This window comes from Daldinia caldariorum, assembly GCF_022478825.1.
Source record: "Daldinia caldariorum strain CBS 122874 unplaced genomic scaffold F4812scaffold_6, whole genome shotgun sequence".
In the NCBI taxonomy this organism is placed as follows: Eukaryota; Fungi; Ascomycota; class Sordariomycetes; order Xylariales; family Hypoxylaceae; genus Daldinia; species Daldinia caldariorum.
This window is the reverse complement of record NW_025953042.1, coordinates 1,482,847-1,494,420: the sequence shown is the minus strand read 5'-3', so window position 1 is coordinate 1,494,420 and position 11,574 is coordinate 1,482,847. Positions and strand designations below refer to the sequence as shown.

The window sequence follows — 11,574 nt, the reverse complement described above, 5'->3', positions numbered from 1 at the left end:
CTTAGGTAGCAACTTATCCCATAATCATGGTATCAGGGGTTATCAAGTGCTCAATGTACGGCCTGAGGCCAGCAACAGGGAAATCACAGTAGATCATTTGATCTCCCCAGGGCACGCCAGGATACAGCTGGGCTAGAGCGTGTTGTCTCAAGAAATGGAGCATCAACCTGGACAAACTTCATAATGGATACAATATCTCGAACAAGTTCGGGCACGGGCACGGGTTCGGGCATATGCATGGTATGTATATTACTATTATATCATACACGATTCAAGAGACTATGTAGTATCAGAAGCAGGACCACTTTCCTCCCAGTCAACCACCGTCTCGACCGCAATAGCGCCGAGTGGCACTTTATTCCCTTCAACATCGCTAGTCTTTCTCACTACCGTACGATATCCGGCGGCATAACCCCGCGGCCATAGATCGGGTAGTTCTCGTCTGACGTCCCTTTCGTTCCCGTAGCAACTTACTTTAATAGCGCAGTCCGAATCGTCGTCGTCGAGCTTCTGAAACCGTCTCATAGAGTTGATCGGCGGCCTTGGATCCTGGGATTTTCTACCCTTTCCTACATCATCTCTATGCATCGTCGAGCCGCCTATGGTCCGAAGCGCACGTAAAGAGACTGGCATGCTACGCGCTTCGTTACCATCATAGTTGCGGCTACATCTTGTGAATTTGCGGATCCAGATGAAGGGGCGCATCCCAACTAAGCCGTTGAATAGCGGTCCGAGCACAGGCAGACAGCCGCAAATTATCCCTAGGTCGGGCTCCAGGGCAGTCCATAAGATCGGATTGACATAAGCCACTGCATCTATTAGCTATCTGGGCTAGATTCAAAATTGTAGCTGCTGAGGTTTGGTAATTACAAGTAGTGTCAATATCCGCGACCTGGGACAATTGGATATGATATCGTAGTCGGATCCCACTTGCAACGATTACGCACGACCCAAATAAGAAAATACCAGAGAGCGTGATACGCTGGCTAGGCGTGAGGTGCAAGTTCACGATCTCGTAGATCGGCAGACACAAGATAGCGACATCGGTGACGATATTAGGAACCATAAGCCCTAATATGAACTCGTATGATCCAATACAGTGGCCTTCTATAGCAGGATTGAATACTTTCTTGATCGGCTTGCACTGAAAGGTCTCAAAGAGGACATAGACTCCCCACCATATTACAGTGAGATAGCTCAGGACAAGACGCCCTAGCTTCATCAGCCGTACTGGGAAAATCTGCCTATACATTGCCAGGATGCTAAGTTTGGTAGATAGGATACTTGTTGCATAGATCAATTGGCCGGCGAAAACGAACTTGGAAGTGTCAGCATAATCAAATATACCGGGAAATTCTGTATAATAATATGAAATTGCTTACCTTGGCGTCGTAAAGAATTCGGCGAGGACTGCCTGCGGCTGTTGGTTTTCCCACGCCGCCGAGGTTAATGAGTAAGATGATCGAAGTGTAAAATCCCCACGAAAGGACCTAGAACAACATCAGGAAACTCAGCTTATCAGGGCGTTAATTCAGAAGGGATTTCACGGCCGAAACGAAATAGCTAATTATTAGGTCGAATAGACTCAACAACTTACAAGTGAGATTATCATGAGCCAGTCATCGATTCCAATACTAGCAACACGGCGAATCCTTATGGCAATACGGAGACAAACGACAACAGTTACAAGGATCGTCATCGGGGTCAAGACACGAATGATAAAGGGTCCATAATCCACGTCGGGAGGCGAAGATGAAACTGAACCTGATGACATGCCGGTTACTTGATCGATATAGTGGATGTGCTGAATAAGTGAATAGGGGTAATAGGGGTACCAAATTGGGGTAGAAAGTAGTAACTAGGTCCCTCTTTCAGTCCTAGCAGTTCGAATCCCATGAAAGCTAGCATGTAATGAAAGAGGAAACAAGAATTTAAATAGAGATTTAAAACTACGGGTACGTATCTTAAGCATGAAGCCAACACATCGTTATTGGGTTTTGTCAAGTACCTAGCTCTTCATAGGTCGAACTGTCTATTATATAGTGTTCCCGTGTATCCATACTGATCTCGCAGGATAGTTTCTCATCGATCTACTAAGTTGAGGTATGGATGGGCTCTAGGATGAAAAGCGTAGGAGATTCCCCGTCACGCGCAGGCCTGGCTATATGGAAATTAGGTGCTAAAGTCGGAGTTTGTGGAAAGTATCAAGTTGATTTTGTAATTTCTCGTGCGCTACACGGCTAACCGGTTAGAACCATGCCTAACAAATTTCCATGTATCGAACGATGTGGCTGTTAAACGTCCCCCCTTCGTAGTTAGATGCGGTTGCACAGCATCTGCTTGCTATCACACGCATTGCACCTAGTCTTCTATTATCTTGTCGATCTTTCGCATCCCTTATATGGGAATGAAAGGAATTGAAATTGTGGCCATATTGTAAATTCTGTTTCCGACCGGAGACATCCGTGGCTGCTATTTTTATGTCGGACTCGGATAATTGAAGGCGTCAATAGTGGAGATAGGTTAGTTATATTGATCTGCTACGGATAAGAGGTCTCTGCCCTTTCTTAAAATATCTGGGATCTGAAACCATACGATGTTGTTATATTAACTTCCAGTCAACCGTATATAGATCAGCATCAAGAAACTGTGGAACTAATAGAGAAGCCCAGCGTAGCCAAAAAGATTTACGTCCTCATTGTAAAGTCGTTGCACATTATTGAACTCTGCTGATTTTAAATTACACGAAAAGAGAATTTAACTTGTCGAAGTCTGACTCGAAGAATGACTAGAATTGAAACCGACCAATGACAGGTAGTTGGCTATATTTTACAATGCTACTTAACTTTCTTTCTGTTAGGTAGGTACTATTATCTTAGTGTACTATAGGATAACTGAGATCGGCTCTATATGCAGTAAATATCTACTTGAGCAAAAGTTAAAAACATAACCAAAGTGCTGTTTGAGATATTTATGGCTTGCGGTTATCTCGTCTTGATCTTCCGGTACCGCACCACCTCCTTACCATCGTCCTCGACAATCCTATGAGCTTCGATCCTGTAACCCCCAATTGCCGGCCAGAGCTTGGACCAACATGCCCAGTACACTACACCCAGAAGCAAAACGCCAACTCCGACGACGGGGAACACAAAGTAGGGGTAACCCTCGGCATTCCAGTCCCCAGTCGGGGGGACAAAGGGAACGATAGCAAGGAAGATGTTGGCCAACAGATATATCACACTAATTGGTAAATATGTGTGCCAAGGCGACGTCCATTTTTCTGACTTGTTGTAATGAAGATAGATGAGGCCGGCGGTAACAAAACCGTTGATCCAGGCGCCGGGGTAGGTATATAAGTTGACGACAAAGTTGTAGGCAGGACCCGCGGGAGGGGCGACGAGAATGATCACTGTAATAAGCCAGTGAAGAAACAGCTATCAGGTACGTTAAGTCAGTTACATATTTAAACTCGGCAGCTAAGGGGCGTAAATACTCACAGCAGCAGCCGGCGCATTAAACGGCTTGATAGATGCCCAAAATTTTCCATAAGGCAGAAGAGCCTCCTTACCAAATTCCTGGTTTAGTCGAGCGTGAGCGAAACTCACAGCCAAGACATTACCCAAATTGCTCAGAGCAACAAAAGCGGGCAGAGCCCGTGCGGCAGCACTGTCCCCGAAAACGTTACGGAAGAATAGGCCAGCCACCAACACCTCAGAGGTAGCGAGATCGTCCTTCGTTATCGCTGCGAAGTATGCCACGTTGGCTAGGACATAGAGGATGGTGACGCCGCCGATGGCGATGGGTGCTGCGATCGCGAGGGTCTTGCGGGGATTCTTCAGTTCTCCAAGCACGTAGTTGGCATTTTCCCAGCCCTTGTAGCTGTAGATGATTTGCAGCAACGCCGTCGCGTATCCATATGCGCCCTGGCCACCGTAATTCTCCGACACCTCGATGGCAAACGCGTTCTTGAAGTTACCAGGCGGCTCGATGAGGAGTCGACCGGAGATGGCGGCGAATCCCGAAAATACGATGAATATCACTATGACCACCTTGAATATTCCGAGGAGGTTCACGAGCCTCAATCCCCATTTAGGAAAAATTGAGTGCAGCGCGACAACGAAAGTAATGCAGCCGATGGCGATACCACGGGCCGTCCAACCATCCCCTTGTGTGCTTCCGGCGGCGGCCAGGATATACCGACCGAATGCGAGGGAGTTTCCTGACGAGAAACCCAGCAGGATCATCTGCGCTGCCAAAACGCACGAAGCTAGGTAACGCGGGCGGCGGTAAACTCGTTCGAGATAGTTCTTCTCACCGCCGGAGAGCGGAATAGCCAGACCAAACTCAAGGAACACGCTCAGACCACAGAAGGTCAAGATACCACCCACGATCCATAATATTATTGATATACCAACAGATCCAGTTGCTGCGAAGATGGCGGAAGGAGTGGAGAAAACTTTGGGGTATAACCGGTCAGTCTACTTTGCAAACGTTCATGAAGTTGGTAACTAGATGGAATTAGATGGAATCATTCAGCTTCACTTACTTCCGGTTCCGATCATCTTATTCAAAATCAGAAACACAGCCCCGGTAACACCGATCTTCCGCTCGTCGGAATAAGCGAATTGCTGGACTCCATCATTAGTAGACGATGCGTATTCCTCGTCCGTAGGAGCGTTCAGTTCCCGGGTGACGGGGTCGGTATCCTTCCCGACCTCTGTCGCTGATGACATCTTGTTCTTGATTTTCTGGTAATATCGGTCGCAAGAAAGCGCGAGAACTGAGAAAATGGCACGCGATCCACAGGGATCTAAGAGGGAAGAAGGTCTCCTTTTTAACTCGGAGCAGGTCGTATGTTACACATGTTAGAAAGGTTAAGCACAAGACAAGAGGAAAAAAACACGACAATTCAAGCAAGTGGCACAGATAATTAGGTTAGGTTCTAGAGCATCTTGGGAGCGGGAGGATCTAGGATCAGGAGACGAGCAATTACGTATAAGTAATGTTGCCAGGGGAAGCTGAAGGAATTCGTGAGGTTCGTGAGGTTCTTGTGGATGCTTGGCAGATCGCACGCCATCGCACGCAAACAGAACCTTGTGATCTTATGGGACCTAGGTAAGGAACGCAATATTTTTTTTTCTTATTATTATTACGCTAAGTTTCCTGTCACCTCGCTGCATGGCAATGTAACATTGCTTGAGCTCAACCTTAGCACCCCAACCTTAACCTACTTGCAAACCAACATTTCGAAAACCTACTAGAAAATCACACAATCAAGACTTCAAGATCAACACGGAAGGTCGTTTACTTTTCCAAGTGTTAAATAAATGCACACCGAGACATCCTTGTTGACGCAATTCGGTCTGCCCGATGTCATCATTCATCTACGAACCCGTAGAAAAAAAAGTGTTATACATCATCTGCCTCGTCTCTCTCACCTTGCCATGCAAGATCACAACGCGAATTTGATGCTGCAGGCTGTAGTCTACCCGCTACCCGGCGCTATTCCTGGTCTTCTTCTAGACCGGGCCGATTGGCGGGTCCCGGACTTGATGTCTAATAAGGAATTCTTTTAAGTAGGATAGCTATACCTAGCCGTAAAAAGAAGAAAGTCCCTTGCCTAGCTTGTCTTCAATCTCAACATCCTCTTTCCTCTTTTAAAAACGGTTGCTCAAATCGTGGTTGGCTACGGTGTCATAGCAGCCTATAGTATCAAATAACAAGGCAGCGGTAGACCTGTTCGACCGGACCTTAGAGGAGTGATGTTACAAGAACCAAGATGCCTGGATTTGAATACGAACAAGCGTCTCAGCTCGTCCTCTTGTTAGAGGTATATAAGATGGAGGTCGGCGAGTTGCGTTATTCGTCATGCATACAGCTCTTTAATCAAGTCAAGGCTGACAAGCGGACAACCCGATGATCCCAGGTTCCATTCGCCACGGGGTGCAGAAACGTACCTAAGATATGGTATACCTATCTGTGGCAAACCCCTCCTGTGACATATGTAGTAAGCCTGAGAATACCGAATACTATCATATCCCCAACCAGCGGCGAGCTTGGGGTCGCACTCATTTTCCTTCCCCTTCCCATTCTTATCTAAGTCAGCTAAGAGTTTTCTACCGTACCTAACTTTCCAATTTATCACTTCCCAAGGGCGTGCGTTATATGCTCGTAGAGAAATCTTATACGTCGGGCTCATCGCTGACTGCAGATTCATCCAACTCAATCGTCCAGTTTCTCCATCCCTAGCAAGATGATCGCCTCGTGACCAGCGGATAGACCGACTGCGAACTTGATCCCGCCAAATTCGCCAATTTGCTCCTCCTTTATGCCGTCCAGCGCAATACAGTACATCGGCGCGGGGGGGTTTAATCTTCGCGGTGCGGCACCTTCGCAGTCCACGACTACGGGATCGAATCTACAATAGCGGCATTGCGGACGCAAGTTGATGCCAGAGTGATGATGAAGATTAGTTGTACCAGCGCTCTCGTGCTTGCTTCCGTAAAGCCTATCGAATACCTGCTTGATGTGACTTTCCAGTTGTGTCTTGTATATCGGCCAGGAAAGATGAAGTAGGAGCTTCTCGCGGCTAATATCGAGAGTGTTAGAAGCCTCGTTGGTTTTGCTGTTCCGTGCAGGGCTACTTTGCCTGCTTGTCGATGTTCCTGCTTGATCTTTCGAGTTCTTCTCTCGCGCTCGTCTTGCGGGCTGGACTCGCGTCGGTGCCGTAGGCCACTTGCTTGTCTTCTTGGCTTTTGGTACCTGCGTTTCAACCTTGAGTTTAAAGCATTCGTTCTCCAATAAATGATACAGAGAACATTCCTTTAAGAAGTGGAGTTTGCAATATGCTTGATTCAGAGGCGGGGGCCAAAGCCATGACGGATCTCGATTCCAGTTGTTAGCAAGTGAGCTTGCTCTTGCATCGACGTCTGGTTCGAGAGTTTTAATTTTACGTTTACGGGAGACTTCGATATAATTCATGTCGATTTGTGCTATAGATATTATTCTGGTATTGAAAGTTTTATAGTCAAGTGACAGCCTAGTTGCGAATTGGGTTATGGAATATTAGTTCGGTCGCGGATCGGTGGTAAAGCTTTCGAAAGTTCCATCTCCTAGGTATTCGAATAAATAGAAGTCAACGATATTTTAGTTTTGCGCCTCTTTGTTATACGTCGTTTAGAATAGATAATATGATTTTGTTGTCACTAGTGGATTATGAGACAGAATGGATGGTAGTTCCGGAAGCATCTTTGAAGATTTGTTTCAGCTTATAACAAAGGCCATCCATAACATACTTCCATTTCGTGAAACCTGTCAGGTATGCCCGATGATAGATTTCGTCTACAGAGTGAGTGTCAGGGTCGTACATGCAGCATATTGGGTTGAAGTAGTAAGGCCAGGCTTTCCATACTCTTACAAGGGAACCGTCTACCTATTCTAGCCATTCTAGCTAACCTATTCTTGTATCCCTACATATCCTTGACCGAATTTTAATCATGATTTACTATCATCCAGAATAATATTACCGAAGCTATCGTAGTTATACGTATACAATATAATAGGTGCAGCTTAATTATCTGGAAACTTGTCTATCTAGCAGTATTAGAGCCAAAAGGGGGGTTCAACAAACTACCTCCTTTGAGAACTACTATTCCTCTCTCGCCATATTATAGTCTCTCGTTTTTTCTACTGCTGTCTAATAATAGCACCTAGTAAATGGGCTTCCCGCTAGCGTCAGTGACTGGCATGCCACCAGGAAGCTCCGTGAGCCCTGCGTTTCTGTCAGCGATGAACTTTTGTTACCAGTTGAAATACTTACATCCGTCAATATCCTCATCCACTATTGGCTTCACCGAGCATTTATTCCCCTCTTTGATCTCTTGGTATTGAAGCTCTGGGCATTTGAACCCATTGCAGTTGGTGTCCATCGCAATCTGCAGCGCATTACCTTTCCAACCAAACATGTAATCGCCGTGGTTGCCGAAGCCCGTAGCATCGCCGTAACTCCACACGAACGGTTGCGAACCATCTTCTGGCCATAGGGACTTATCATTAAAAGGCGTCGTGTCCCAGACGATTTCGTAGAAGAGTTGAGGAATTTTCACAGGGTGACTCGCCGGACAGGGGCCCCCTTCTTCAAATGTGCCACTTTCGGGATACGAGACGTGACTGGCGTGATCGGGAGAGTCTAAGTTGACGCCATCCCAGCAACTGATAAATAACATCATTAGCTACCTTGGTACCTACCTATTTCTATGCTAATTAAAGTTGCGGCTCGTCCACTTACGTCGGAAACCGTAGGTTAGCCATGATGCCCGCAGGACACGGCTCTTTTGGCATGTCGTGAGTCTCATTCGTCCTCGTCATGGGATCTTGAAGGCAGGTACTGCAAAAGTGATCTTAGCCGTATGGTGCATAAGATCTCGTAGTGAGTGGGTTTGAGGACTGTATGCGCAGTGCAAATAGACGCACGCGGAGAAACTTCCGTAGGTAAACTTTATAATTAAGAGAGACGCGTTCGACGCGTGAACGACTTACTATGTGAGCTGACGGTACTTCATTGCTTCTTCCTCAGTGCGTATCGCAGGGTTGCCGGTTATCATCCTGAATCCCTTATAGACACCTACGTAAGCCATGGTGTAGATGTAGATCTGTAGCAACATTGGCGTGACTCACAGGCTTGAATGCGGTGACATTCGTGTTTCCATAACTCGGTATGTAATAGATCGTCATACCACCGCCCTTCGAGTCCTCAAAGTAAACATTGCCCTTCTGTTGGACACGTTTGTACGTTCCGTTTCGTGCGCGGAAGAACATGACTGCCGTCCAATAATTGGAAAAGTCCTCGGCAAACGTGCAGGTCGTGCAGGTGGCTGTGCTCGGGATATCCATAGCCTTTGGATCCATTAACGGTCTGAAGGCATTCTACGAGTTTCAATCTGTCAGAAAAATCTTCCTAAAATTTTAAGCTGTATTGGATATGTGTACGCACTCCGCCGATAACTTGGTGAAGATGGGGCGATCCGACAACGCCGGGGTTAACTAAGGGGTCAAGTCGTTCAACCACGAGTTGGGAACACGAAAAGCGAAGTAGAGCAGAGGCACCAGGTAAGATAGTACCGGCGCTAGCAAGCGCCAGAATCCATTGCGGTCGCATCTTGAACTACTAAAGGAACCCAGACACTCTGTTTGGTGGAGAGGTAAAGTTAGATATCAACCCGTTCTGGCGAAGTTGCTGAATATCTTAGGGGTATAAAGATCAGATAAGCTTCGATCGCATCTTGGGAGCAGTTGTGTGGGAGAATTATTCTATTATTAGTGGAAAACCGTCGACCTGAAGTGCCGTTCTGGAGTCATGGCTTAATATATCTTCATATTGCCGGTTGGGCGGGTAGTGTTGGCCAGCCAATCAACATCGTCTAGGTTTGCGTAAGACTATATTAAGTCCAATTTACATGATAACCTTAGATACATGTAGCTAACGAATAACCTTTCGTCCATGACCAAGCTTCCTCATTAGTGGCTACCTCTCTATAGACTTGAATCTATTAAACACTTGCGCCTGTGATCTGCAGCTGGTAGTCCAGTCCCCGACTTACGTCGCTAGTAAGTGAGAAAGGATCATACAGATAGAGAGTATTCGGCGTGTTCACAACCACAAGGGTGGCTTCCTCCCCACTAGCCAAAGTTGCTTGGACCTTGTTATCTACCACTTCGATATATCGAATGGCTCCATTAGAACCCTTTACAGCAAGTGTAGCTGTATATGGCGCCGTAGCGGTCACGGCGATGCTGATCGATGATTTGGTCGCTTTCAGGGGAATAATGTTGGCACCCATATAACGCGGCTGTCGAGCTGGCTTGACCCGATACCTGCCACTACCCTGGGAATCCAAGTTTGCGTAGTTGAACTCCTTCCTCTGTTTCTCAAATAAGACCCTAGCTTTTTCATGCCCAAGATCGACATACGCCATTCTCGCCCAGTAACGGCCAACGATCGTTTGGATTTTAGTAGGCGACGCGAGCTGATCCAAAACGTGCAGAGGGGTTTCGTTGCTGTCCCTCCTGTATTTTCGCCATACGTTCGGGAAATTCTTCATTCCAAGGCCAGCATAGTTGTCCGGATTGTTGGTGATGTAAGTTAGAAAAGGCCATGCCTCGTAATAGTTCCCGGTGTCCCTTGATCCGTCCACGATAACCTGAAAGGAATCGCTTATAACCTTGTTGAGGTTCATGACCGTGTCGCCACTTGGCTGATTGTAACGCGCCCTTGATTCCTCGCAGATCGATGAAGTTATAAACGTATCGGCGACGAAGTTAGCGACCGTCTCCCACCACGCCCCTGTTCGGCCCTGATTAATCCAGTACCTCTCAGCATACGTGAGGGCATGTCCAAACTCGTGAACTGTAATTGAGGATGTATTCATCCATTGCGTAACGACGTTTAGAAAACTTAAGCCAGTAGCGCTATCTGTCCCGGTATTGGCAGCAGTGTTGGCTCCTAAGTCTACTACATCGTAGACATTCATTTTATACCAGGGGCCGTTATCATTGTCCTGATTGAATGATAGGCCCGTCGACCTCCATCCCTGACTGGTCACGAAACAGTCGTAGGCCGACTCCAGAGTCTGTAGAACAGAGCTAGCGACAGAATCGCTCGCGGCATCATAAACGCGGAAATGAGGCGAGTCCTTGTACTTGTTTCCCCCAGGGCCAACCCTCGTGTTCGGTGTGAATTCAGCCGGAGGTACAGCCTGTACCCGGGTGGGAGCAGCAATCGCCCCGGCAGCCCACCACAAGGGTATAGCGCTCAAGGTAAGTCCTCTCATGGCTTCAAATATTTGAGATTGTCGGTAATACAATGCACGAGTAAGACTTGAGCCAGTTGGGAAAGCCTCGGAGAGGCGATCATGACTTTTATGGCCAGAAACCTACCTCCAACCAGGAACTCTTAAAGCGGAGTTGAGATTTGGCTTTTCCGAGATGGTTCGATTCCTTACTCACATTAAGCGGGCAGTCTAAAATAAATTGCAATCAAATCGTATGACCTATCACTTACTAGCTTGTCTTATACCTACTTAAGCTCACTTATAGTCCAATCCTTTCTTGTATAAAGAGCAACCATAGAATGTTAAGGGGCTAGAGAGTCTACTTATTTCCACATATGCAATGACACGTATCTCTCGAAGACCTGAATAGAGACTAAGAATTGGGGCTTCATACCTGACAAAGTAGTCACTGCATATCAAAAGGCAGTGTTTAATGGCTCCTCCGTTAGATATGGCTCGTGTTTAAGATTAACCATAGAAGCAACAATAAAGTAGCCAGTCAAGCCACTTTCCGAGATGTATCCGAGAAGAAACAGCTGGTAGCGAGACTTAGCTGTATGGGTCCTCGAGAGATAGGGCTAAACGCCAAGAGAAATCTTGCTCGACGATTTTGGTTTAGGGCTTGATGGCGGGGAGGTCAGAGTCTGAAACATGCCTTTGATTTACGGATCAGAGGAAAGGGCGTTCATCCGTCTATAACAGGAGATTTCAAAAGTCTCCAATGATGAGACAATTTTTTTGCGTG

The 11,574-nt window shown here is 46.7% G+C and overlaps 5 protein-coding genes across 5 annotated transcripts; all 5 read right to left on the bottom strand.

Annotated features, from left to right (window-relative positions):
* Positions 1–185: 185 nt before the first annotated feature.
* Positions 186–2,177, bottom strand: F4812DRAFT_425425 (uncharacterized protein). Its single transcript, XM_047933934.1, has 4 exons — positions 1,598–2,177; positions 1,383–1,490; positions 871–1,318; positions 186–809 (listed from the first exon to the last, which is right to left on the bottom strand). The coding sequence occupies exons 1-4, from the start codon at positions 1,772–1,774 to the stop codon at positions 280–282; spliced, it is 1,263 nt and encodes a 420-aa protein (XP_047791320.1). The 5' UTR covers positions 1,775–2,177; the 3' UTR covers positions 186–279.
* An 807-nt stretch (positions 2,178–2,984) lies between these two features.
* F4812DRAFT_450806 (amino acid transporter) lies at positions 2,985–4,733 on the bottom strand (the record flags this gene model as incomplete). The annotated part of the gene is made up of 3 exons (XM_047936135.1): positions 2,985–3,434; positions 3,498–4,456; positions 4,547–4,733. 3 exons carry the CDS (start codon positions 4,731–4,733, stop codon positions 2,985–2,987), a joined length of 1,596 nt encoding a protein of 531 aa, XP_047791319.1.
* A 910-nt stretch (positions 4,734–5,643) lies between these two features.
* On the bottom strand, positions 5,644–7,206 carry F4812DRAFT_425419 (uncharacterized protein). Its single transcript, XM_047933933.1, has one exon. It carries the CDS (start codon positions 6,979–6,981, stop codon positions 6,223–6,225), a length of 759 nt encoding a protein of 252 aa, XP_047791318.1. The 5' UTR covers positions 6,982–7,206; the 3' UTR covers positions 5,644–6,222.
* Positions 7,207–7,567: 361 nt separating this feature from the next.
* On the bottom strand, positions 7,568–9,157 carry F4812DRAFT_470739 (uncharacterized protein; the record flags this gene model as incomplete). The annotated part of the gene is made up of 6 exons (XM_047939017.1): positions 7,568–7,771; positions 7,820–8,211; positions 8,288–8,386; positions 8,539–8,612; positions 8,677–8,925; positions 8,993–9,157. 6 exons carry the CDS (start codon positions 9,155–9,157, stop codon positions 7,710–7,712), a joined length of 1,041 nt encoding a protein of 346 aa, XP_047791317.1. The 3' UTR covers positions 7,568–7,709.
* Positions 9,158–9,307: 150 nt separating this feature from the next.
* On the bottom strand, positions 9,308–10,951 carry F4812DRAFT_425416 (uncharacterized protein). Its single transcript, XM_047933932.1, has one exon. The coding sequence runs from the start codon at positions 10,827–10,829 to the stop codon at positions 9,549–9,551; it is 1,281 nt and encodes a 426-aa protein (XP_047791316.1). The 5' UTR covers positions 10,830–10,951; the 3' UTR covers positions 9,308–9,548.
* Positions 10,952–11,574: the final 623 nt, after the last annotated feature.

Excerpts from the sequence above, each read along its gene's own strand:
- F4812DRAFT_425425 (XM_047933934.1), bottom strand. The coding sequence starts at position 1,774 with ATGTCATCAGGTTCAGTTTCATCTTCGCCTCCCGACGTGGATTATGGA. Across the intron at positions 1,319-1,382 it reads GAATTCTTTACGACGCCAAG|TTCGTTTTCGCCGGCCAATT; the intron begins GTAAGCAATTTC and ends GACACTTCCAAG. Across the intron at positions 810-870 it reads CGCGGATATTGACACTACTT|TGGCTTATGTCAATCCGATC; the intron begins GTAATTACCAAA and ends TAATAGATGCAG.
- F4812DRAFT_425419 (XM_047933933.1), bottom strand. The coding sequence starts at position 6,981 with ATGAATTATATCGAAGTCTCCCGTAAACGTAAAATTAAAACTCTCGAA.
- F4812DRAFT_425416 (XM_047933932.1), bottom strand. The coding sequence starts at position 10,829 with ATGAGAGGACTTACCTTGAGCGCTATACCCTTGTGGTGGGCTGCCGGG.